This window comes from Carassius carassius, chromosome 20, assembly GCF_963082965.1.
Source record: "Carassius carassius chromosome 20, fCarCar2.1, whole genome shotgun sequence".
NCBI lineage: Eukaryota > Metazoa > Chordata > Actinopteri > Cypriniformes > Cyprinidae > Carassius > Carassius carassius.
In genome coordinates, this window is record NC_081774.1 from 7,234,488 (window position 1) to 7,261,815 (window position 27,328).

At 36.9% G+C, this 27,328-nt stretch overlaps 3 protein-coding genes across 3 annotated transcripts in view; 1 reads left to right on the top strand and 2 right to left on the bottom strand.

Moving 5' to 3' along the window:
* Nucleotides 1-3,683: 3,683 nt before the first annotated feature.
* On the bottom strand, nt 3,684-9,077 carry LOC132096186 (tripartite motif-containing protein 16-like). The gene is made up of 6 exons (XM_059501426.1): nt 8,453-9,077; nt 7,856-7,951; nt 7,412-7,645; nt 7,124-7,283; nt 6,252-6,311; nt 3,684-4,399 (listed from the first exon to the last, which is right to left on the bottom strand). The coding sequence occupies exons 1-6, from the start codon at nt 9,038-9,040 to the stop codon at nt 3,846-3,848; spliced, it is 1,692 nt and encodes a 563-aa protein (XP_059357409.1). The 5' UTR covers nt 9,041-9,077; the 3' UTR covers nt 3,684-3,845.
* A 1,536-nt stretch (nt 9,078-10,613) lies between these two features.
* On the bottom strand, nt 10,614-15,037 carry LOC132096185 (tripartite motif-containing protein 16-like). Its single transcript, XM_059501425.1, has 6 exons — nt 14,360-15,037; nt 14,114-14,209; nt 13,667-13,900; nt 13,382-13,541; nt 11,700-11,759; nt 10,614-11,394 (listed from the first exon to the last, which is right to left on the bottom strand). The coding sequence occupies exons 1-6, from the start codon at nt 14,939-14,941 to the stop codon at nt 10,799-10,801; spliced, it is 1,728 nt and encodes a 575-aa protein (XP_059357408.1). The 5' UTR covers nt 14,942-15,037; the 3' UTR covers nt 10,614-10,798.
* A 6,825-nt stretch (nt 15,038-21,862) lies between these two features.
* The window catches only part of myo10 (myosin X), a 35,729-nt gene continuing 30,263 nt past the window's right edge, over nt 21,863-27,328 (top strand). The window contains exon 1 of the mRNA XM_059501369.1: nt 21,863-22,313. Coding sequence (XP_059357352.1) covers nt 22,293-22,313 — 21 coding nt within the window. The 5' untranslated portion in view covers nt 21,863-22,292. The remainder of the gene's footprint in view (nt 22,314-27,328) is intronic.

The following is a 27,328-nucleotide window of genomic DNA, read 5'->3' on the forward strand; positions in this document are numbered from 1 at the left end:
TTAGGTTAGTTAAAGAATCCTAAAAAATGACCCTCACTTAATCAGAATCACATGATGAAGTGTAGTAAAATACATGAAGATTCTTATTGGCTTTATACACAGATTTATGTAAGACATCTTACACAGATAAGTTGAGAGAGACTCTTAAAGGACCAGCACCACATCCTCTTGTACCGTCTTGAAGAATTTATCTTCAAGAATCTGCAGAAAGATTTGGGAATTCATTTTTAATCCATCTCCTATCCTGAAAAGTCTGTCTAGCAGAAATTGACTACAAATGAACTCCTGCCAGATTCTTGAAGGTAAATTCTTCAAACAGTGTTACAATAGGAGGTGGTGCTGGTCCTTGAAGAGTCACTCTTAACTCATTTGCCTATAAAGCCTATCAGTCTTCAGATATTTTACAATTCAATTCTTTAGTTTTGTGAGGTAAAGAAAATGCAGTGGATTTATATTTAAAAACAATGTCAGGTATATAACAAATAATGTGCATCATTGCAACTGAATGCTAACCATTACAATTGTGTTGCTAATGTTTACAGTAAACAGGTTAAGGCAAAATAATAAACATGACAATGATATTTTGAAAATATCTCACAATATTTGCAGAATTTAGGTGCCATCTATATTTTTAAGTCACAAAGTGTCACAGTTGAACAAAAAACATATGAATCAACAACATCTGTATAATATAAACTAGCCCAAAAGAGGCTGAGAAAATGTGGTCTGGACTCTGTTAATGAGGGTCATTGTGTCAGAGACACTAGAAGGACAGAGTCCCTGCACCGTGATCCACATACACTCCTATTCTAGAAGAGCTGGAGACTACAAGGAATTTAGTCCTTTCGTTATTGTGCCAGAATGTGCAGCTGGAGTCAGAGGAGAAAAAACACCACTGATCATTACGTCCAAATCTACACTCCTTTCCCCGTCCCTTCCTGCTGATGCTCTTAATGTAAATGACACTGATATACCCATCTCACAACTCCACTCAACCTCTTCCAAGTAACAGTGTCCTCACACTATCTCTCTCTCTCGCTCTACACAACACCTGTGTGTGACCAGCGATCAAATATGTCTGGATGATCAGGATACAGCTGGTCTTTACGAGTGTATTTAATCACTCTGGGCTGCATTTCCCAAAAGCTTCGTAACTTAAGAAGCACTTGAAAATCATTGTAGATCTACGAGTGCTCTGGAGTAATTGTAAAGCCCTAAGTGCATCGTAAGGAGACAGATTTATGTGGTCACGTGCAGGACAATCAGCAGATTGCATCTTTAACTTTATTCAATTGCAATGACGGTACAATCAGTGGATACTGTTTGTTTGAGTAGAAAATAAACTCAACATGTCACAAAATTGTAAGTTACTGAACCTAACTTCAAAAACAACCATAAAACAGTGTAAATACAACCCGCATTTTTTTACATTTTTAATTCATGACCCAGTGCATGATGGGAATAACAGGATCAAAACATTGATATTTTCTTAAAGAATTCTCGTAAACATAAACCATTCCAAGTAAGATATACTTATACTTTCTACAAGCTTAAATTAAGTACTAATATAGTTTTTACTTTTTTATTCTTATCTGAACTAAATTAATGTAGAAATTAAACTTGTTTTCATGTAGTATTTACTTGACCACAAAATCATTTTTATCAGTGTAGTATTAATTTCATATATCAATACTACCAATAATATCAACTCATACAGATTTTTTTATAACTGATACCAGTTATTTGCATGTTTATGTGCCTGATAATCGATATGCAGAACCGATATTTATTTCCTGTTACTGTTTTTGACACAATGATTAAAACACCACTGAACTGAACAAACCATTTTTTTATAACAATCACACCCTCCATGAATACAAAATAAAGCAACAATAAAAACATATTTATAAAAAGCAGTAGAAGCAACACAAATATTAACAATAAGCAATAAGCAAAAAAGATGAAAAATGTAGCATGTCTAATGAGTCACATCAACTTGGCAGAAATTTAATAATTTAATCATTTTAAACTACAGTTTTAGTCAGTTTATAAACAATTGAATAAGCTAAAGAGTGAAAAGTACTTAGCTGGATAATGTAAATTAGTAACTGATTAATATTCTGTGGATATTGGAATATATCAAACAAAACATCACATTTTATTGCATTTCTCAACTGGTATATTATATCAAAATTGTTAACAATTTTTTTGTCATTAGTTCTGAAATACTGTACCTGCTGACAAAGCGCTGTTTCTGCATTTACACAGAACTAAACTGTGTTCAATCACGGAGATAATAAATTATTAATTTCTGTATTTATATGAATGATTAAAAGTGTATTTAGATGTTTATTAGCAAAAAAATGGTTATGGTAAATTATAATTTAGGGTGTTTTAAAGGGGTCTTATTATGCTTTTTCCCTTTTTCAACTTTAGTCTGTAGTGTTGCTGTTTGAGCATAAAAAAGATCTGCAGAGTTACAAAGCTCACTTCAAAAGGAGATATTTTATTAAGATATTTGATTAATTATATTTTATTTTACTGTTAAATATTAAATGTTACATGCAGTGGCCATGCTGGAGCATTTCCTGAGCATCAACTCAAACAGCAATATGAACAGCAATTTGGAAGCAACTTCACAAGACTTATACAGATAACAGAGAGAGAATTAAATCCAGTGCTTTATTTCCAACATGCGCTCATTCATATCTGTATTATTTAATTCATGCAAAGTTACGTCTTTGTGACATGACTTATTATTTACAGGACTTGATGGATTACTTAGCCTATGTGACTCTGTGAGTTCGTATTTCTTAGAGCCAAGCTGCATGAACTAACCTTCATATCAGGCATTTATGTAAGACATCTAATTTGTTGCATTACGGCTGTTATATTAAAAAAGTTTACTAATTACAGCAAGGCAAGTATGCTTTACCAGTGCACGCCGTTGTTGTTTTCTTGTCTGCCCTCAGATGCGCTGCAATGACGATCCTGCGCGCAATTCTCAAAACACTCACAAGATGGCGACATTTATCGGTGAATCCGATATAACAAAACCGATATCCGATTATGGTAAAAATGCTGAAATATTGGGAAAATTATTGGCAAATTGATGTATCGGTCGATCTCTAGTTTAAAGGGTTAGTTCACCCAGAAATTAAAATTAGCTCATAAATTACTCACCTTCAAGTCATCCTAGGTGTATATGACTTTCTTCTTTCAAACAAATCTAGTCGGAGTTATATTAAAAATTGTCTTTGCTCTTTCAAGCTGTTTAATGCCACTCAGCGAGTGTCACAGTACATCAGTCCAAAAGAAGTAAAATAAAAAGCACCCATCCACTAAAAAAAAGTGTCTCACATGGCTCCGGGCGGGGTGAACAAAGACCTCCTGTAGTGAATCGATGTGTTTTTGTAAGAAAAATATCCATTTTCAAAATGTAATAATCACTTTAATCTAGACTCTACTCTGAATTGATTACTGTGTTTTACATATGGTTATTTTTCTTACAAAAAAGCAAAAACTCGCTACAGGAGAACTTTGTTAACCCCCTGGAGCTGTATGAGACACTTTTTATTAAGGATGGGTGCTTTTTATTTAACTTCTTTTGGTATGATGCACTGCAACCACCGTTGAGTGGCATCAAACACCTTGGAAGATCAAAGAGAATTTTTAAAATAACTCTGACTGGATTCTTCTGAAAGAAAAAAGTATACATATTTACATATACACCTAGAATGACTTGAGGGTGAGTAATTTATGGGCTAATTTTTATTTTTGGGTGAACTAACCCTTTAAAGCAGGTTGACAGAATTATTATTTTGACCATCTACTGTATGTATCCTCTATTTTGATACCAGTTTTACAGCTGATACACTATAAACCCCAAACCCAGGATAGAGAGGTTGAGTGAATGTGGCCTGTACTCTGTGAATGAGGGTCATTGTGTCAGAGACACTGTAGAAGGACAGAGTTCCTGCACCGTGATCCACATACACTCCTATTCTAGAAGATCTGGAGACCTCAGGGAGTTCAGTCTCTTTGTTATTGTGCCAGAATGAGCAACTGGAGTCAGAGCAGAACAAACACCAAGACTGATCATTAAATCCAAAGTCAGACTTGTCATAACTATCATGGTTGTAATCATTATCATCGCCCCGTATTTTTCTGCTGATGCTCTTGTACGACACTGATATTTCCACCTGTCCACTCCACTCCACTTCCCAGTAAGAGCGTCCACACACACTCTCTTCACACAACACTTGCTGCAGAGTATCAAATCTGTCAGAATGATCAGGATATTGCTGGTCTGTGTCAGTGTAAGTAATTACTCTGTTCCCTTTAGACAGATGGAGGTTTTTATGAACTGTGTTTGAATCCACTGTGAACTGGAAGAAATCTGATAGAAACAAAATGCAATCTAATGAAATGTAAATAGGAAATCTCCATTGTTAAAACAATAAAAAACAATAAAAACATAAACAAAGGTGCTGTGAGCAATGTTCCCTCTCATTTTTTTTTCTGGCTGAGCAAAACATTTCACTATTGGGTGGACATTCCAAAAACACCCGGACCAGTACAAATTGTTTTTAACTTTTAACTTTAATGTGCAATTTATATTTGCTTTGACCCTTGATGTTATCAAAAGTTGTACATTTTATGTTACCTGAGAAAACATTTTTTACAGTATAAATATAAATACACTGTCATTAACTTGTTTGGGATCAGTAAAATCTTTCAAATATGTTTCTTATGCTCATCAAGGCTGTATCTATTTGATCAAAATACTGAATATTATTTCACAAAATAATATTATGAAATATAATTTTAATTTAAAATAAAAGTTTTTTATTTTAATATACTTTAAAATATAATTTATTCCTGTGAAGCAAAGCCTGATTTTCAGCAGCCTTTACTCCAGTCTTCAGTGTCACATGATCGTTCAGAAATCATTCTAATATGCTGATTTATAATCAATGTTGGAGAACAGTTGTGCTGCTTAATACTTTTTTGGACAAGTGATACTTTTTCCAGGATTCTAAAATAAAAAAGTAAAAAAAGAACAGTGTTCGTTCAAAGTAGAAATGTTGTGTTACAATATATACTGCTGAAAATCAGGCTTTGATTCACAGGAATAAATTATATTTTAAAGTATATTAAAATAGCAAACCAATATTAAAAATTGCAAGAATATTTCACAATATTACAGTTTTTCTTTATTTTTTTATCAAATAAATACAGCATGGATGAGCATAAGAGACTCAGTTAAAAAAACATTATCTTACTAATGCCAAACTTTTGAGCAGAAGTGTATAATATAATATAATATAATATAATATAATATAATATAATATAATATAATATAATATAATATAATACAATATAATATAATATAATATAATATAATATAATATAATATAATATAATATAATATAATATAATATAATATAATATGAAAAAAATGAAGCAGATAATGCTCATAAATTATTTATTAGGTTTATAATATAGGCCTAACTTAATATATTTTAATATAACCTGATTTCTTATAGTTATCTAAACATCCCTATGAAGTAGGCTTCAGTTTGCACAATACACCTGTGTGTGACTGTAAATTGAGTTTTGTTAACTTTCAGTGCCCATCATCAGCTGTTTCCACCACTCTTCTTTAATACACAAGGTTTTATTTTATTTTTTTATGTCCTTGCATTTGAGTTGGCTCTCGTGTTGAGCTATTTCATCTGAAACCATTTAAGTATTCGGTTTCTACAGCGACTGAATTGGTGCAGATCATTCTCTCTCTATTAACTTTTTCTATTTCCCAGAGCATTACAGTTCTTTCACTAGATTTCAATCAAAATGCTGTCTCAACTGATTTCTACTTGTGCACGGCATGTACTTCTGCGCGGGCGAGGCTTAGAGGTGGCTGTGAGCATTGTTAGGTGTCTTGCAAACTTTTCCTGTTCACTAACCACATGCCTTCTCTGTAAACTGCATCAAAACACACGTTTGAAGTGTTTTGATCTGCTAAAAAGCACAGCTCATAGTCATTTGTGGTTACAAAAACTACAGCATGTGTGGTATTTAAAAGAACAATCACTTACAGCACCTTTAAAATTGATTGGAAAACATTGACTGACTACTGATATCAGATGATGAAATTATCATCATGGCAAATCTTGAAGATCAATATCTGAATGTAAAGAAGTGTGTTTTGTGAGTGTGTGCTTGCTTGTTTTTGCTTAGTAACTTACACTGCAGAAACTCGTCCCTTGTCTTGCATTCAGGGATGGGGATAATCTCAATATATTTTGCTATGGGAATTAAAACATATTTAGTGTGATAATAAAATATATATTTTTAAAGGGATAGTTCACCCAAAAATGAAAATTCTGTCAGTTGTGCAGAGGAAAGTTTGTTTACGTGCATCATAGTACTCGTAATAATGGCAAAATACATCTGGAGGAGAAGAATTGTTGAATAAAGTAATTATTTTTGTTTTCTTTACACAGGAAAAGTATTCTCATAGCCTTGAAAATTACAGATAAACCACTGATGTCACAAAGATTATTTTATGGATGTCCTTACTACATTTCTGGACCTGGGATCATTTCAGTTGCATTACTGGCTATGCAGTTTCAGAGAGCTCTCGGATTTAACCAGAAATATTTTAATTTGTGTTCTGAAGATGAACGAAGGTCTTACAGGTTTGGAACGACATGAGGGTGAGATGACAGAATGTTCATTTTTGGTTAAACTATCTGTTTAATACATTTTGTACAGTGACAGCCAACATGAGGCAAGTGTGCTAACAATAAGGGAGTGAAGACTGAATGACAGAACCTAATGATGCCATGTAGACAGAGAAGAGAAATAGTCCAAGAACTGAGCCCTACTACTGTGACTACTACACTACTGTGCCATTATTTAAATAAGTTTCTACTTTATTGGTCACAGGTCTATAATTATGGTCATGATCTTTATATTTTATGCTGGACACTTTACATATACTGTTGTGGTCAGATTAAGGCACAGAATGAACCAAACTTTATATAAAAGTCTTGCTTCATTAGATTGTGTAATGCATTGCTTATTTCTGAAAGTAAATTAATGGTCAATGCTTTACCTATTTTATGAATCTTTTGTATTTTCTCTCTGCAGAAATGATCCAGTTCTTCTCTTAGATGAGACACAGAATTTTCAACATCATCAAAAGTGCAATGAGAACTGTAAGTGATGTTGAATGAGTCTGTAGATCCAGGAGGGGCAGAGAGAGACTGGAAACTCTACACAGACACAAGACACAATAGAAACAAGAGATATAAATGCATTTGATAGAAACACAATCTTTGTAAAACATGCTCTTCTCTTAGACCACTAAAGACCACTGTTCTGTTTGTCAGATCCCTGTTACCTGGAGGAAATGGATGTGAAGGTCTGTGTGTGAAAGCTTGTCCACCTCAGCGTCTCTCCTCCTCAGGTCTTCAATCTCCTGCTCCAGTCGCTTCAGTTGTTCTTCAGCTCGACTCACTGCAGTCTTTTCCTGATCTCTGATCAGCTGTCTCACCTCAGAGCGGCTTCTCTCAATGGAGCGGATCAGCTCAGTAAAGATCCTCTCAGTGTCCTCCACTGCTGTCTGTGCAGAGCGCTGTTAGGACACACAGAGAGAGAAGCATCAGAATCAGTCCGTTCATTCAGCTCTTACTGCTGCCTCACACAGCCTGTTCCCCACAGTGGGCTTCAGTGGGACTGAAGGAGCTCCAGCACTGGCTCCTCACTGACTGACTGGAGGAGAGTCCTAACTGAGTCTCAAACAGATCTTCTTCAGCAGACAGCAGTTTTTCTGCTCAAAACCAACCTTGTAAGACTCTACAGACTCTCTCAGCTCCTCAAGCTCTGTCTCTCTCTCCTGGATTCTCTTCTGGAATTTTCTTTGCATTTCTTCCAACTGTGTCTGCAGAAAATCAAAACAAACAATTGATTGACAGCTATTCTGTCCCTGTATTGAGAGAAATCGTGAGTAAGATGTCACTGTAGTTCTAGAATAAATATGAACATGCATTAATCTCATTAATTAATGCATGTTCACATTTATTCTAGAACTACATTCATTCGCAAAAAAATAAAATAAATAAATCCGTTTTCCTCAAAAATAATGAAAACAGCTAAATGCAACTTATAATGTGATGCAACCCTGCAATAATTAAATTTTAAATAACACAAATATCCTTTATGTATTTAATCCCATTTTATTAACCATTTTTTTCTGCTGCCCTTAATTGATCCAATTCAACCATACTAATAAGCAAAAATTACTAATAAACATTTGTGCTTCTTATTTATTGCTGAAATGTGTTGAACTTTCTTCTATATTGTAATGCATTACTTTTAAAAGAAACTTTCCCCAACACTGATTGTGAAGAGACATTATGCAGCACAACTACTAAAGTCATACCTGTTTCTCAGTCCTCTCTGCTGCAGCTGATACATGGTCATGGTTTTTGTGTTCATCCAACATACACAAATAGCATATACAGTGCTGGTCAGTACGACAGAAAATCTCCAGCAGTTTATCATGTTGAGGGCAGATCATCTCCTGCAGTCTTCTAGTGGCATTCGTCACTTTGTGCCGCTTTCCTGGGTGAAATTCTTCATGACGTTCAAAATGATTTTGACAGTAAGAGTTCAGACACACCAGACAGGACTTGATGGCTTTATTTTTCTCCCCAGTACAGACATCACACTCCACATCTCCAAGTTCACAACAATGATCAAATTGAGCTGCTTCTAGTTTTCTCTTCCTCAGATTATCCTCCACTTTAATCAGCATAGTGTTTTCACCTAAAACAGGTCTTGGAGTGAAGGTCTGTCTGCACTGAGGGCAGCTGTAGACTCCCTTCTGATCGTCCTGATCCCAGCAGCCTGTAATACAGCTCCTACAGTAACTGTGTCCACAGGGAATGACCACTGGATCCGTCAGTTGATTTAGACAGATTGAACAGTTGAACTGATTCTGAGCCAAAGGAACACTGGATTCTGCCATTTTACAGCACACACTCACAGCTAGAGGGACTTCCGCAACAGATCGACAGCAGTTAAGTTTTGATTTCTCTGAATTGAAACATTTCCTGGTTCTTTATCGCATCATGTAAATGTTGCAGTAAAAAAACACGACCACTAGATGGCATATTTTGTATATAAAAAAAAATCTGTTGTGTACGCTAATTGTAATGCTCATTTGTAATCGCCAATTGTAATCGCCACAGCATTGTCAATCATTTGAAGACTTTTTCGTTCTTCCTTTGTGAATGAGTGCACCTTTAAATGTGAATAACATAAATAATTACATTTATGCATTTGGCAGACACATTTGCACAAACAGAGCACTGTTAGGACACACAGAGAGAGAAGCATCAGAATCAGTCCATTCACTCAGCTCTTACTGCTGCCTCACACAGCCTGTTCCCACAGTGGGCTTCAGTGGGACTGAAGGAGCTCCAGCACTGGCTCCTCACTGACTGGAGGAAAACTAACTGAGTCTCAAACAGATCTTCTTCAGCAGACAGCAGTTGCTCTTCTGCTCAAAACTCACCTTGTAAGACTCTACAGACTCTCTCAGCAAAACACAGATACATACAGCAACTCAACAGCCTAGAACACAGAAATAGAAGTAGTACAACACAAAGATAAGCATAACATAAGCCTGTTGAATTTCACTTATCCCGTGCTCCTTCACATGATTGCAAACACCTTTTACATAATTAAATAAAAAAATAAAAACATTTATATAATTTTTTATCCATTTATATAATTAATGGTTGTAGTACCTGTGATATTTTGCAGTGCCCTTTAAACAGGTCATGTATTCTCACTTGGTCAAATATTAAATGGGTAGCCTACTTGAAAACAATGAAACAACCTTTTAATCCATCTATTAAAATCTATTTAATCTTTACGTTTAAACACAATAGTAGTTGCTAGATTTAACATTGCATGTAACATTTAGTACCATTATTGCTTTATGATTTTTTTTGTATTGCTAACATGATTTACCACATTGTTAGCATTACACATTGCTAACATACGACTAGCATATTATAACATGTTGCTAACATATGATTACTATCTAACTAGCATTGTTTTGTTTAGCATGTAGCTAGCTCATCACTAACATGAACTGACATTTAACTGGCAAGATTCTAACGTTTAAACACAATGCTAACATGCTGCAAACATTATATTTCTATTAAGTGTTTACACAATGCGAGTGTTTTAAAGGTGTTAACAAGTTGGTATAATTTTTCTAAAAGACTTTTATTAGGTGAACTTGTTAGCATGTTTTAAGTTTTAGCATTTTGGGGCTCACACTTAGAAATATAATAAGGTAAAATGCATAGACCTACCTTTAGTTACCAGAATTTTAGTACAAACACCATAATAAAATTATGGTTTCTCTGTAAGAATATATTATAAGACAAATCAGTAGAGGCAGAATTTCCATGACAAAAAAAAAAGTCAGGTCCTCTCTAATAATATTGGAATCTTATTCTCATTCCTCATCCCTTATGTTCAGTGAAAGAAAAACAATGCAACAAAATTGTCTGAAAACATTTATTTCACAATGTCTGTAAACACAAATGATTCTAGGCCCTATTATTTATTAACCTTTATTAAATCAATCTGATGAAACATTTAAGCTCCAATAATATGTCCTGAACTTGTTTTTAATAACATTTCAGCTGTAGTATTGATTTATTGTTTAAAGCTTGTTATTGGTTATTTTCACAGTTTACAGAATGTATTAATATTTTGATATCTCACACAGTTTCACAATTGAGTCATTATAATTCATAAACCCAGGATAGAGAGGCTGAATGAATGTGGTGTGGACTCTGTGAATGAGGGTCATTGTGTCAGAGACACTGAAGAAGGACAGAGTCCCTGCACCGTGATCCACATACACTCCTATTCTAGAAGATCTGGAGACTGCAGGGAGTTTAGTCCCTTTGTTATTGTGCCAGAATGAGCAACCGGAGTCAGAGCAGAACAAACTCCAGGACTGATCATTACGTCCAAATTCACATGTGTCATAATTATTATCATCTTCTTCATTTTTGTCCTTTTCATTGTTGTCACCACTACCATCATCATCATCTTGTCCCTTCCTGCTGATGCTCTTATATGACACTGACATTTCCACCCGACCACTCCACTCCACTTCCCAGTAAGAGCGTCCACACACACTCTCTTCACACAATGCCTGCTCTGCAGTATCAAATCTGTCAGAATGATCAGGATATTGCTGGTCTCTGAAAGTGTAAGTAATTACTCTGTTCCCTTTAGACAGATGGAGGTTTTTATGAACTGTGTTTGAATCCACTGTGAACTGGAAGAAATCTGATGGAGACAAAACACAATATCTTAATATGAAATATCACTTTAAAATATTAATACAAATCAGTTGTGTTAGAACAATAAAAACTAATTTAGCTTTAAATGTAACAAGCACAGCTCAAAGTCACTTGTAGGGACATTTTATGTATAGCATTCAAAAGGACAATCACTTACATCACCAAATTGAATGGAAAACAGGCTGACTTTTGATATCAGATGATGCGATTTTCATTGTAGCAAATCTTGTAGATCAAAATCTGAATGTGAAGAAGTGTGTTTTGTGTGTGCTTGTTTGTTTAGTAACTTACACTGTAGAAACTCATCCCTTGTCTTGAATTCAGGGTTGGGAATGATCTCAATATATTTTGCTATGGAAATCAACACATTTTCTGTATTAATACAAATGCATATTAATACAAATGCATATTAATACATGCATCTTAAAGGGGTCCTATCATGCATTTTCACTTTTTAATTTTATTTAATGTGAAATGTTTATGTTTTGGGCATAAAAAAGATCTACAAAGTTACAAATCTCAAAGTGCACTCTAAAGGGAGATGATTCGTTTAAAAAAAATCCCTTTTCATGGAATACTATGAACGGCTCATTTGGACTACAGCGTTTTTTTCTGGGTTTGCTACAATTATGAAAACTTTTTTATAAATTGCTGACAGTACAATATTGGGCAATGATGTACTGTAATCTGCAGAATTTACACTTCAATTATGAGACAATAAAGGGAAGTCGTGGCCTAATGGTTAGAGAGTTGGACTCCCAATCGAAAGGTTGTGAGTTCAAGCCTCGGGCTGGCAGGAATTGTGGGTTGGGGGAGTGCATGTACAGTTCTCTCTCCACCTGCAATACCATGACTTAGGTGCCCTTGAGCAAGGCACTGAACCCCCAACTGCTCCCCGGGCGCCTCAGCATAAATGGCTGCCCACTGCTCTGGGTGTGTGTTCACAGTGTTTGTGTGTTATCACTGCTCTGTGTGTGTGTGCACTTTGGATGGGTTAAAAGCAGAGCACAAATTCTGAGTATGGGTCACCATACTTGGCTGAATATCACTTTCATAAAACTGTTCAAAAAACCGTATAACCGTTGAACTCATCTGTACATGGTAAATTCTGTTATTTTTAAGCGGTTGTTGACATCCTATCTAAAATGTGATTTAGCAAAAAAATAAATAAATCAAAACCACAATAACGAACCACCATATATATATATATATATAGGTTCTGCGCGATCCTCTTGTTCAATATTTTCAGGGTCTGAATATGGCTTAAATTGATATGGCAATATTGACGCCATCCTTAAAGGGTTAGTTCACCCAAAGAATTAGCCCATAAATTACTCACCCTCGTCCTAGGTGTATATGACTTTCTTCTTTCAGACGAATCCAGTCAGAGTTATATTAAAAATTGTCTTTGATCTTTCAAGCTGTTTAATGCCACTCAGTGGGTGTTGCAGTGCATCGGTCCAAAAGAAGTTAAATAAAAAGCGCCCATCAATAAATAAATTGTCTAACATGGCTCTGGGGAGTGAACAAAGACCTTCTGTAGTGAATTGATTCTAATTAGTGACCATTGTTCTGTTTAGATCTCTCCCCTGCACTTCCAGGTTTGTCACTTCTGAGCGGCACATGCGCAAAGCCGACCTCCACACGTCATCCATCAGGGGCTGCTTCCATGTACAATAGAGAGTGCAAGCTAAATAAAAATTATTATTACGTTTTAATTAAATTAATTCGTCTGAAAGAAGAAAGTCATATACAACTAGGATGCATTGAGGGTAAGTAATTTATGGGCTAATTTTCATTTTTGGGTGAACAAAACCTTTAACTATACCGGAGCAAACGGAACTTGCTGCTTGGGCAAGGGGTGGGGCAGTACAGAAAAGAACCAGACTTTATGCTAGCCATTGAAAGCCTTGCTGCATGAGACTTTGATTCATCATTTATTTCTAAGAGTAAATTAATTATCAGTACTTTACCTTTACCATGAATCTTTTCAATATCCTCTCTGCAGAAATGTTCAAGTTTTTTTCTTAGATAAGACACAGATTTACCAACATCATTAAAAGAAAGGCAAGAGCTGACAGTGATGCTGGGTGTTTCTTTAGATCCTGGAGAAACAGAGAGAGACTGGAAACTCTACCCAGACACAAAGACACAAAAGAAACATTAGCTAATGACACAGAAACACTTACAAACACAGTCTCTGTACAACATGCTCTTCCCTCTGAAGACCACTGTTCTGTTAGTCAGATCTCTGTTACCTGGAGAAAATGGATGTGGTTCTCTGTGTGTGAAAGCTGCTCCAGCTCAGTGTCTCTTCTCCTCAGGTCTTTAATCTCCTGCTCCAGTCGTTTCAGTTGTTCTTCAGCTCGACTCACTGCAGTCTTTTCCTGATCTCTGATCAGCTGTGTCACCTCAGAGTGCCTTCTCTCAATGGAGCGGATCAGCTCAGTAAAGATCCTCTCAGTGTCCTCCACTGCTGTCTGTGCAGAGCGCTGTTAGGACACACAGAGAGAGAAGCATCAGAATCAGTCCGTTCATTCAGCTCTTACTGCTGCCTCACACAGCCTGTTCCCCACAGTGGGCTTCAGTGGGAATGAAGGAGCTCCAGCTCTGGCTCCTCACTGACTGACTGGAGGAGAGTCTTAACTGAGTCTCAAACAGATCTTCTTCAGCAGACAGCAGTTGTTCTTCTACTCAAAACTCACCTTGTAAGACTCTACAGACTCTCTCAGCTCCTCAAGCTCTGTCTCTCTCTCCTGGATTCTCTTCTGGAATTTTCTTTGTATCTCATCCAATTGTGTCTGCAGAAAAACAAAACAGACAATAACCCATATAAATAAAGCTACATGATAAAATAACTATTGAATTTTAAGTTAATTGTCTCAAGTACAAAAGCTTCATGAGATCCTATTATGCAGATATATTATGCAGCACAGCTATTGAGTTCATACCTGTTTCTTAGTCCTCTCTGCTCCAGCTGATACAGTGTCATGTTTTTTATGTTCATCCAACATACAAAGATAACATATACAGCACTGATCAGTACGACAGAAAATTTCCTTCAACTTTTCATGCTGAGTGCAGATCATCTCCTGCAGTTGTCCAGCGACATCAGTGACTTTATGTCGTTTTCCTGGGTGAAGTTCTTCATGACATTCAAAATGGTTTTGACAGTAAGAGTTCAGACACACCAGACAGGACTTGATGGCTTTTTTTTTCTCCCCAGTACAGACATCACACTCCACATTTCCAGATTCAGCATAACAGTGATCAAGTTGAGCAGCTTCTAGTTTTCTCTTCCTCAGATTCTCCAGCACTTCAGCCAGCATGGTGTTTTTACCTAAAACAGGTCTTGGAGTGAAGGTCTGTCTGCACTGAGGGCAGCTGTAGACTCCCTTCTGATCGTCCTGATCCCAGCAGCCTGTAATACAGCTCACACAGTAACTGTGTCCACAGGTGAGGGTCACTGGATCCGTCAGATTCAGACAGATTGAACAATTTAACTGAGCTACTGAAATATTAGTTCCTGCCATTGTACGTGCACTCACAGATAGAGAGACACCCAACAGCTTAAGCTTAGTTTCGATTTCTCTAAACTGAAACTTTTCATTGTTTTGCAAGCTGTGGCAAGTACATTGGGCTGCAGCCTGCAGATCGAGGAGGGGCTGCACCTGGGGCGGGGCTGCACAATGTCGCCCCGCCCCATACCTACTCTGATGATAGGAAATGTGTGCGTTGTTGGTGTAGATAGAAGCGAGTATGTTGTTTATAAAGCTAAAAACTGTACAGTTTTACAAAGCCTTCATTATAATGCAGTTGTTTATTGTTAACTTGACTCACTGTCTGATTTATTGAATCACGCGCAGGGCCGGTGTTCTGACAAATAATGCTACCTATCAGATTATGCTACCAACACTGTATTTATCATACTGTAAGGGTAGGTTTAGGGTTGGGGTAGGTGTACATGTTAATAAAGCCTCACACCTTATTAATATCATGCATGAAGCAAAATCTTATAGGTAACACTTTTCGCTATCGAATTATGCTACCATTGGTTTTAATGGGAGGTAGCATTTTTCGACAAGGCAGCACAAATCGACAGAACACCGGCCCGCGGCATAGGCGGTCATCCATAGGGGCGCCAGAATGAGTGAACGAGTGAATTTTTTTTTTTTTTTCTTTTACAATTTTTTTTTTATAATAGGCTACTATTTAAAAACCATTAATTCGAAATACTACCAAATAAAGCAAAAAAAAAAAAAAGTCCGGTTCTTCAATCTCCCCCCCGCCCATCGGAGGAGCGTCTCGCTGCAGCGAGCCCTACTTGGCCCATCGAGTGCTTGAAGTGCGTCAGAAACAGAGCGCGCGCACGATCAGTTGTTGGTAATTTGTTGTGTAGCGTGCCCGACGCCGCATCCAATGTAGACAGCACTGCTTTTGTTAACACACAGCTCGTAGAAACGGGCCTGGCAGCTCGCGCCAGTTCTAGACACGGTGAAAGTTTCCTGATTGTGACGGAAGGCCGAATTTACATGACACATTATAAATGAGCATAGTCTGCGATAGATACAGTGCCAAAAAGAAGAGAAGAGGATAAAGACAGAGGTAAAGAGATGTAGTGAATGAACAATTTATTGCATAGGAGTAAGATACTATAATTTCATGGCAGTTATTTTTACCTTAAACTTAATGTTAGCAGTTGTTCTGAGTTCTGAGTCCCCAGACTGTGATTTTGTACAATCATGTCAGTTTTAAGACGCATTTTTTATTATCACTTTTTTATTAATGTTTTACTCTACAGTTGTGCAGTTTTGGGGGGATACAGTACAGGCCAAACGTTTGGAAACATTACTATTTTTAATGTTTTTGAAAGAAGTTTCTTCTGCTCATCAAGCCTGCATTTATTTGATCAAAAATACAGAAAAAAATGTAATATTGTGATATATTATTACAATTTAAAATAATTTGTTTTCAATTTATTATACTTTAAATTATCATTTATTTCTGTGATGCAAAGCTGAATTTTCAGCATCATTACTCCATTCTTCAGTGTCACATGTGACATCCGGTCTATCACATGATCCTTTAGAAATCATTCTAATATGATGATTTATTATGAGTGTTGGAAACAGTTCTGCTGTAATGTGTGTGTTTGTGTGTGTATATATATATATATATATATATATATATATATATATATATATATATATATATATATATATATATATATATATATGTCAATGTCAATGTCACCTTTATTTATATAGCGCTTTAACAAAATACATTGCGTCAAAGCAACTGAACAACATTCATTAGGAAAACAGTGTCAATAATGCAAAAATGATAGTTAAAGGCAGTTCATCATTGGATTCAGTTATGTCATCTCTGTTCAGTTAAATAGTGTCTGTGCATTTATTTGCAATTCAAGTCAACGATATCGCTGTAGATGAAGTGTCCCCAACTAAGCAAGCCAGAGGCGACAGCGGCAAGGAACCGAAACTCCATCGGTGACAGAATGGAGAAAAAAACCTTGGGAGAAACCAGGCTCAGTTGGGGGGCCAGTTCTCCTCTGACCAGACGAAACCAGTAGTTCAATTCCAGGCTGCAGCAAAGTCAGATTGTGCAGAAGAATCATCTGTTTCCTGTGGTCTTGTCCTGGTGCTCCTCTGAGACAAGGTCTTTACAGGGGATCTGTATCTGGGGCTCTAGTTGTCCTGGTCTCCGCTGTCTTTCAGGGATGTAGAGGTCCTTTCTAGGTGCTGATCCACCATCTGGTCTGGATACGTACTGGATCCGGGTGACTGCAGTGACCCTCTGATCTGGACACAGACTGGATCTGGTGGCCACGGTGACCTCGGAACAAGAGAGAAACAGACAAATATTAGCGTAGATGCCATTCTTCTAATGATGTAGCAAGTACATGGGTTGTTATGGGAAGTGTTTCCGGTTCCGGTTTACCTAATTAATGCAGCCTAAAAATCCTTTAACGGATTTGGATAATAAAAGCATATTAGTATGTTATGTGTATGCCAGGTTAAAGAGATGGGTCTTTAATCTAGATTTAAACTGCAAGAGTGTGTCTGCCTCCCGAAGAATGTTAGGTAGGTTATTCCAGAGTTTGGGCGCCAAATAGGAAAAGGATCTGCCGCCTGCAGTTGATTTTGATATTCTAGGTATTATCAAATTGCCTGAGTTTTGAGAACGTAGCGGACGTAGAGGATTATAATGTAAAAGGAGCTCATTCAAATACTGAGGTGCTAAACCATTCAGGGCTTTATAAGTAATAAGCAATATTTTAAAATCTATGCGATGCTTGATAGGGAGCCAGTGCAGTGTTGACAGGACCGGGCTAATATGGTCATACTTCCTGGTTCTAGTAAGAACTCTTGCTGCTGCATTTTGGACTAGCTGTAGTTTGTTTACTAAGCGTGCAGAACAACCACCCAATAAAGCATTACAATAATCTAACCTTGAGGTCATAAATGCATAGATTAACATTGCTGCATTTGACATTGAGAGCATAGGCCGTATTTTAGATATATTTTTGAGATGGAAAAATGCAGTTTTACAAATGCTAGAAACGTGGCTTTCTAAGGAAAGATTGCGATCAAGTAGCACACCTAGGTTCCTAACTGATGACGAAGAATTGACAGAGCAACCATCAAGTCTTAGACAGTGTTCTAGGTTATTACAAGCATAGTTTTTAGGTCCTATAATTAACACCTCTGTTTTTTTCAGAATTTAGCAGTAAGAAATTACTCGTCATCCAGTTTTTTAAATCGACTATGCAATCCATTAGTTTTTCAAATTGGTGTGTTTCACCGGGCTGCGAAAGAAATATAGAGCTGAGTATCATCAGCATAACAGTGAAAGCTAACACCATGTTTCCTGATGATATCTCCCAAGGGTAACATATAAAGCGTGAAGAGTAGCGGCCCTAGTACTGAGCCTTGAGGTACTCCATACTGCACTTGTGATCGATAGGATACATCTTCATTCACTGCTACGAACTGATGGCGGTCATATAAGTACGATTTAAACCATGCTAATGCACTTCCACTGATGCCAACAAAGTATTCAAGTCTATGCAAAAGAATGTTGTGGTCAATTGTGTCAAACGCAGCACTAAGATCCAATAAAACTAATAGAGAGATACACCCACGATCAGATGATAAGAGCAGATCATTTGTAACTCTAAGAAGAGCAGTCTCAGTACAATGATACGGTCTAAATCCTGACTGGAAATCCTCACATATACCATTTTTCTCTAAGAAGGAATATAATTGTGTGGATACCACCTTTTCTAGTATCTTGGACAGAAAAGGGAGATTCGAGATTGGTCTATAATTAACTAGTTCTTTGGGGTCAAGTTGTGGTTTTTTGATGAGAGGCTTAATAACAGCCAGTTTGAAGGTTTTGGGGACATGTCCTAATGACAATGAGGAATTAATAATAGTCAGAAGAGGATCTAGGACTTCTGGAAGCACCTCTTTCAGGAGCTTAGATGGTATAGGGTCTAACATACATGTTGTTGGTTTAGATGATTTAACAAGTTTATACAATTCTTCCTCTCCTATGGTAGAGAATGAGTGGAACTGTTCCTCAGGGGGTCTATAGTGCACTGTCTGATGTGATACTGTAGCTGACGGCTGAATGGTTGCAATTTTATGTCTAATAGTATCGATTTTAGAAGTAAAGTAGTTCATAAAGTCATTACTGCTGTGGTGTTGGGAAATGTCAACACTTGTTGAGGCTTTATTTTTCGTTAATTTAGCCACTGTATTGAATAAATACCTGGGGTTATGTTTGTTTTCTTCTAAAAGAGAAGAAAAGTAATCGGATCTAGCAGTTTTTAATGCTTTTCTGTAGGATATGTTACTTTCCCGCCAAGCAATACGAAATACCTCTAGTTTTGTTTTCCTCCAGCTGCGCTCCATTTTTCGGGCTGCTCTCTTTAGGGTGCGAGTATGCTCATTATACCATGGTGTCAAACTGTTTTCCTTAACCTTCCTTAAGCGTAAAGGAGCAACTTTATTTAAAGTGCTAGAAAAGAGAGAGTCCATAGTTTCTGTTACATCATCAAGTTGTTCTGAGGTTTTGGATATGCTAAGGAATTTGGATACATCAGGAAGATAACTTAAAAAGCAGTCTTTTGTGTTATAAGTGATGGTTCTTCCATACTTGTAAAAAGAAGTAGAATTTACAATTTTGGCTATATGAATTTTGCAAAGAACTAAATAATGATCTGAGATATCATCACTTGGCTGAATAATTTCAACACCATCAACATCAATTCCATGTGACAGTATTAAATCTAGAGTATGATTTCGACAATGAGTAGGTCCTGAAACGTGTTGTCTAACACCAATAGAGTTCAGAATGTCTATAAATGCTGATCCCAATGCATCGTTTTCATTATCAACATGGATATTAAAATCACCAACTATTAAAACTTTATCTGCAGCCAGAACTAACTCGGATGTAAAATCACCAAACTCTTTAATAAAGTCTGTATGGTGCCCTGGTGGCCTGTATACAGTAGCCAGTACAAACATAACAGGGGATTTATCATTAACATTTGTTTCTTTGGATAATGTTATATGAAGTACCATTACTTCAAACAAGTTATACTTGTAGCCTGCCCTCTGAGAAATCCTGAAAACGTTGTTATTAATTGAAGCAACACTTCCACCTTTGCCTTTTAGACGCGGCTCATGTTTATAACAGTAATCTTGGGGGGTGGACTCATTTAAAATAATGTAATCATCAGGTTTTAGCCAGGTTTCTGTCAAACAGAGTACATCTATATTATGATCAGTGATCATATTATTTACAAAAAGTGTTTTGGTAGAAAGGGATCTGATATTCAATAAGCCAAGCTTTATCATTTGTTTATCCATATTGCTTCTGTTTTTTATTTGTTGAACCTCAATTAAATTGTTAATCTTAACTTGGTTTGGACGTTTTTTGTATTTTCTAGTTCGGGGAACAGACACAGTCTCTATAGTGTGATATCTAAGTGAAAGAGTCTCTATGTGCTGAGAATTAACTGACCTCTGTGACGGGAGGCAGCTAGCAGACGGTCGGTTTAGCCAGTCTGTCTGCTTCCTGACCTGGGCCCCAGTTAGTCAAGTATAAACACTAAGACTATTTGCCATATTTCTAGAGAGAAGAGTGGCGCCACCCCAGGAGGGATGAAGACCATCTCTTTTAAACAGGTCAGGTCTGCCCCAAAAGCTCGTCCAATTGTCTATGAAACCTATGTTATTCTGTGGGCACCACTTAGACATCCAGCCATTGAGTGATGACAATCTGCTATGCATCTCATCACCATGGTAAGCAGGGAGGGGACCAGAGCATATTACAGTGTCTGACATCGTGCTTGCAAGTTCACACACCTCTTTAATGTTATTTTTTTTTTTTTTATACATAAATATATATATATATATATGCTAAATCATGAACACAATGACAGGGTGAAATGGGCTGTGATGCATGGGGCGCCAGGTAAAATCTTGCCTAGGGCAGCAAATTGGTCAGGGCCGGCCCTGATCACGCGATGTTAGCTGCTGCAAGTTTAATCTTCTGGACCAATTACACTGGTCCAATTCACAAATGAATCACTGAGACATTCTAAAACGCTTAAAGGGGTGGTTCGGGATTTTTGACATCGGACCTCATTTTTAGGTCAGCCTGGTTGTTATTCATCAGTGGAGACATTTTTTTTTTTTTTAATTATCCAGTCATTATATTTGGATAGTTGGCCGATGCTAGGCTAGCGTGAGTCAATGGGTATATGTTAGCCAGCCATTAAAAACCGTTTTACCCACTCCACAGTGCACCTAACGCAAATCAATTATAACACTAGACTATCGATGCAAATGTCCGTTGAGAGAATAATGTTAGAAATCAAACTTACCTTTCATCTCAATGATCCTAAAGGAACTAGTTTCTCAGCCGCTGCGAAATTTTACTTTGCTCCGGTTAGTAATGCGGCAAAAAGTAAACACAGAACAGAAGCGCACTACAGTCGTTACATCCAGCTAACCGGCTCACTCGGTTGCCTAGGTAATCAATATCACTCCGCTGCTGCTGTCGACAAGGCTTATGATTACAGGGAACAAATTATAACTAATGCAATGTGATGAAAGGTAAGTTTGATTTCTAACATTATTCTATCAACGGACATTTGCATCGACATTTGACCTAGTGTGGGTTCTCAATTAGGCTACTTTAGTAGTTGAGCCGGGTTTGTACGTTGTTGTTTACATTTTGTTCTTCATTATTTTTATTGTTATTTGAGAAGTTTATTAAATGATTTTTTACATGTACGTTTATCAACCATAAATTCTAAACCACAATCAACACAAATAATCTGACAGCGCGACCTCACCAGGGGAACAGCAGGAGGAGCGCGCGCTACAGCTGGGGATTATTGGAAGTTTTGCCATTCAAACCGCGTGGGGGGCGGAGTCAACAGACCGCGAGCCGACTCAGCGGAGTCACTACAAACTTGGCAGGAGACGAAGCCCTCGCTGTTTCCCGAGGCGCGTGTCACACCGGCGTACAAAGTGACCTCGCGCCGCATCTTTATATCCTTTCACGGTGCGCCTCGCGAGTCCGGTGGCACTGCGCTCGGGGAAGATTCAACTTTTTCCTGCTCTCGTGACTGGCCGCGGGACATAGGATAGTTTGAATCCAACATCTGTACGGTCTGAAACAAAGACGCGTCTTTGCGAGAGAGAAACAAACTGGCTACAGTGGTCTAGAGATCAGTGAGATGCAGTGTAGGGCTGCATGACACTTTTCACTCTGTTGTGTTGCACTTATGGTTGGGCTTGTTGACTCCTATGAATACCCCAGAGACTCATAATCATAAGGACAATGGATAATTTTTTCACCGAGGTAAGTTGGGTATGGAAATACTATTTTCTCGTTGATATATTCTGTTCCAGAGTACATAATATATGATAGATATAATACCAAATCGCCTGTATATTTCTATATATATTTTAAATATTTCTCTGTATTGCTATATTTATGCGCTCAATTGCTTGATGCCAATGTAGTTTGTTTAATGTTCAGGACTGTAAGCGCACGCTGAGTGCGTGTGTGTGTGTGTGTGTGTGACTGCCTCACATCTCTCTCACTGGCCCGGTTTTGAACGGTTTAGGTCGTTCCCAGTGGAGCTCACAGGCATTTCCTTACCTTTATTCTTGTTTCCTCCTCTGCATCTTGTAGCTATTATTAGAAGTGTACACTGTACACTTGCTGAATTTGAAAATAAATAAAAAAGGTATTTATTAGATGATAATAATAAAATATAATATAATAATAAACAGTGTTGGGTGTAATACATCACTTATTATACAAATTAATTAATTTAATTTCCCTTGAAAAGTAAAGTAAGGGATTACTTTTAGATTTTCTGTAATTACAGTTATTTCTGATGCTGTATAGACTGTAGAACAATCCTATATAAAACAGTAGTGTTGAAGATCTAATTATTAGTAGTATAGTAGCTTTTTTAGAGTAACTTACCCAACACTGATAATATATATTTTTAAATGTTATGATAGTGATGTGAATTACATGAAGAAATAAACAGACATTGAGTTTTAAAAAGTTTAACTATACGTTTAAAATTATTTTTAAAATTAAATTTGAAGATTTTATATCGTCGTTTTTAAAATAATACTTAGTATACATAAATTATTTTAAATAGAAATTAATTGAATTTTGAAAATTGAGTATTGCCAAAAGGTGATTTTGTGTAATGCTTGTCAGGACTGACGTTGATGGAAATGAGACAATTGTATTATTCATCTCTTGTGACTTTATTGTGAAATGAGTGCGAGGTGATGATCGGTAGCACGAGCCGCTCCCTTGAGCCAGCACCACATGAGTCACAAGTGAAGGTTTCTAATGTTGGCTTGAGGTGGATCATTAGTCCTCAGGATTGCACTTTTCACCTGTGAAGGCGTCACCCTAATAAAATATATAATCTTAATAAAACATACTCACCTGCACCGGCTCAGAAACAGAATTTATATCAGAGTTTCAGATTGTTTGAGAGGGAAGCACAAAAAGCAGTGGGCTCTAACTGCACCAGCTTTACACAATAGTGTCAAATATCTGCCTGCTGCTGTGTATCTAGCCTGCGAAACGGTTCTGGACAAAAGGAGCAGTCTTTAAAAAGACATAGCTGTGTGTGCGGAAACAGATTCAGATGAAACATGCGTGCAGAATGTGGGGAAGAGCTGAGCTTGTGAATGCCTGTCTCACACACGACTCTTCTACATGACTGACCTCAACAAGGGAGAGACAGGGTGATTCCTGTTTCACACACTACTCTTCTGCATGTCTAACCTCACAGAGAGAGAGTCCACATACAAATCTGACATTTTCTCCAGGGATTTGTGTTTTGTCTTAGCATGAACGCACATGCATGCACACATTTCTGTTTGCAGTTATGGTGGCAGGCCTGCATGTCCGTTTTGTTTTAGGTTTGTTTGTGTATGGATGTGTTTGCACAGCAGCGTCGCTGTGGCTATTACCTCCCTGCAGTCAATATAGGCGGAGCTTATTCAAAGGTAAAGCTCTTTATTTTCCTATGAACTGGCCAATCAGAGTCGCAGGTACTGTTTGAGAGTTGTGTTTTAGTGCAGAGGAGTGTCATTCTGGGAAAACAAACAATCCAGGTTATTCTTTTTCCCTGAAACAAAAGTCCTGTAGAGGATCAGAGATGTTTTGGGTGCAACCGTGAAGTCTCATGCACTAAGCATTAGATTATAACTCTGTCATCTTTTTTTCCTAGTAAATTGCTGTTAATATTTAAGAAAATACACAGAGGTTTTGGTTTGCTGAAATCAAATTGAACACCATAATAAAACACACAAAGGGGTGGAGCTTATTTCGCGCCTGGAGTACAGGAGCTATGAGACTTACATATACACATATTTACATAGGAAGTACCACAGACGTCTGTTTTAATTAATATTTTTATTAGTAAAAATAAAAACATGATATGTAATATAGTTAGTTATATATGTATTTTTAATTAAATGTATACGCTTTTTATTCACTGAGAGTTTTCAATGACATTTTTTCAAGTTTTAACTAACTTGAGAACTAACAGTTTTGACGTCAAAGTGTGGAACAGTATTACCTCACACACATTCGGTCATGTACCCCCTTGGGTTTCTTCATCTGCTTGGTGTCAGGTAATCCTTCTTCTTACACACACACACGCACGCACATTAAATCTTGTGAGTAGCTTAATGATTACACAATGCAGTTATTCAAACCTGTCTTTTACCAGAAACTCTGAACAGAAAAACCCCTTATGCTGATAAAGAGAAATACTGAAACAGAAATCTGATTGTGAATTTTCCATGTTTATGTTAGAAATAGTTCACCAAAAAACATTTACTCACCATCCTGTTTCCAAGCTCTATTACTGTCTTGTTCTTTGAAACACAAAAGGTTTCAAATTAGGTCCTGGATGAACGGGGACCAAACTTTCAAGATTCAAAAAGTTCAAGTCTTCTGAAGTCGTACAATAGCTTTTTGATGAGAAATAGACAAAAATAAAATTGTTTTTTCCCGATCATCTTGAGTTTAACCAGATAATCGAGGTTTAAAATATGATGCACATCTTCTCGACAAGACACATGGAAAGTCAGACATTTTGAATCTTGAAAAATTCAGTTCACCATTTATTGTAAGTGCATGGAAAGCATTGACCAGGTCATATTCCAAAACGTCCCCTTTTGTGGTCCATGGTAGAGATAGTCATACAAGTTAGAATGAGGGATGAGTACATGATGACAGAATTTTCTTTTTATACAAACTATTCATTTATTCTAAAATCGTGTCAATTAACACGCAAAACCTGAATGCTTAATTAGTCTGTTTGTTCCCGAATGACTAAAGCATTATAATTACCAAACAAAGAGGAAGAAAACAAGGAGGACTTCCTTTTATGATTCTTAACAATTGCAATCTAGGAGACTTCTAAACCGGGACCTGGCGCAAAGTACACACACATACATACATGCAGATGGTCTTTGTCTTTGTTCTGTGTGAGGTTATACAGCGCTCTCTCCCTCGTTCACTCTCGTTGTGAAGTATAAACACACATTTTTCACTGTAGGACAGAGAGAGAGAGAAAATGAGAGTGCTTTGGAAAAGTAGGTCAGGCGGCAATGCAGTGTATATGTGAGGGTTTTTGAGAGGGGTTGCTTGGTAAAATAAGTTTGGTTATAAGTTAAGGAGACCGGACTGAGTCTGAACACCAAGCCTTGCATATGAGAGAGCCGAAGTTTGGGTCTTTGGGTCCGAAGTATGCAGGAATGCCCTTCATCACTGGCCTGCCTTCCTGTTGACCCAAACGATATCTGATTCCTCACTTCCTGCAGCCAAATAAGAGAAAGAAAGGGGGAGAGAGAAAGAGCAATGGAGAAGTGTGTGTGTGTGTGTGTGTGTGGTAAGCTCTGAACATGCTCGGTAAGCAGCAGTGAGATTACAGAGTAACTCTGGTCTGTTTCATCCTTTACTCCACCCAGCCTGACCACACTCCAAAACTCTGATATTATTTTAAGAGTTTAGATACACAATACAAGGACACACTCAGACATGCATGCACACAGTGCACTTTTTAACTTCAAAGTGAGGTTTTTCTTTCATCTTAACATGAAACAAAATTATAAAGAGTCAGTGACGTTTGATTTGGGAGTCTTTGTGCATCAGTTTTGTGCCTGTGATGTTTTAGTTGGATTCTTGCTACCTGTTTAAATCTGTGATTCCCTTGAGCAATCTTTTTTTAGAATAGGAAGTGAATAATGGCCAGAAAACCTGACAGACATGTACTGTACCATTCAAAAAGTTTGGGGTCAGAATTGTATTTTTATTATTTTGGAAGAAATTATTACTTTTTTTTACAGCAAGGATGCCTTAAATTGATCAAAAGTGACCATAAAGACTTTCTACTCATCAAAGAATCTTGAAAAATAAACACACAGTTGCACAAAATAATTAAGCAGCACAACTGTTTTCAATTTGATAATAATAAATGTTTCTTGAGAAGCAAGTCAGCATATTTCAAAGGATTTTGTGACACAAAAGAGTAATTGCTCCTGAAAATTCAGCTTTGCGATTACAGAAAAAAAAAACATTTTAAATTATATTAAAACATTTATTTTAAATTGTAATAATATTTTACAATACTGCTGTTTTTACCTTTTTGATTAAAATAAATGCAGACTTATGTAAAAACAAAAAAATGACTGATCTCAAGCTTTTGAATATATACATACTTAGACTTTCTTTTTTTCTCTCTCACTCTTTCTCGGCTTTTCTCTCTTAGCAAGCTAGTCTTTTTTTTACATTTTTTGTGTAGTCAAATAACATAATGAGTATTTAAATATTTTGAGGATTTTTAAAACATTTTTAGATCTGTTGGTCTAACTAACTGCAAAAACTGGATTAGCCATTTTCCAGTTGGACTGAAGCATTTACATGAAATGTTATTGCTGAAATTAAAAGTGCTTGTAAACACATTAAGGTTTTTGTGTCATTTCAAAAATATCAGTGTGAATATCTAAAAAATAGTTTTGACTAGAGAGAGATAATTATAATTTAAATATATTCAAAGTATTTTAAACTGTAATGTGTCAGCATGTTTGTGTTGCGGTCATAAACTTGTTGAGCGGTTGTAATCTTTTAATGTTTGCAGATAAACACAAGACATGGTGAAAGCTGCTTAACTCGAAATATGCTTCTGTCAAGGAAACACACACACACACACACACTCACACACACACACACACACACACACACTCACTCAGGTTTAATGCCTCAACCACCAGATGGATTCCTGGATGTCCCCAAAGTGAGGTTTTGTAAGATTTAGCAAACTT

Bases quoted from the DNA above. Each gene is read 5' to 3' on its own strand.
- LOC132096185 (XM_059501425.1), bottom strand. From the start codon at position 14,941: ATGGCAGGAACTAATATTTCAGTAGCTCAGTTAAATTGTTCAATCTGT. The intron at 14,210-14,359 runs GTATGAACTCAA...GTTTTTCTGCAG, and splicing joins CAGAGAGGACTAAGAAACAG to ACACAATTGGATGAGATACA. The intron at 11,760-13,381 runs GTAAAGTACTGA...TGATTTCCATAG, and splicing joins TGAAAAGATTCATGGTAAAG to CAAAATATATTGAGATCATT.
- LOC132096186 (XM_059501426.1), bottom strand. From the start codon at position 9,040: ATGGCAGAATCCAGTGTTCCTTTGGCTCAGAATCAGTTCAACTGTTCA. The intron at 6,312-7,123 runs GTAAAGCATTGA...TAATTCCCATAG, and splicing joins ACAAAAGATTCATAAAATAG to CAAAATATATTGAGATTATC. The intron at 4,400-6,251 runs GTAAGTTACTAA...TGTTTCTATCAG, and splicing joins AAGGGACGAGTTTCTGCAGT to ATTTCTTCCAGTTCACAGTG.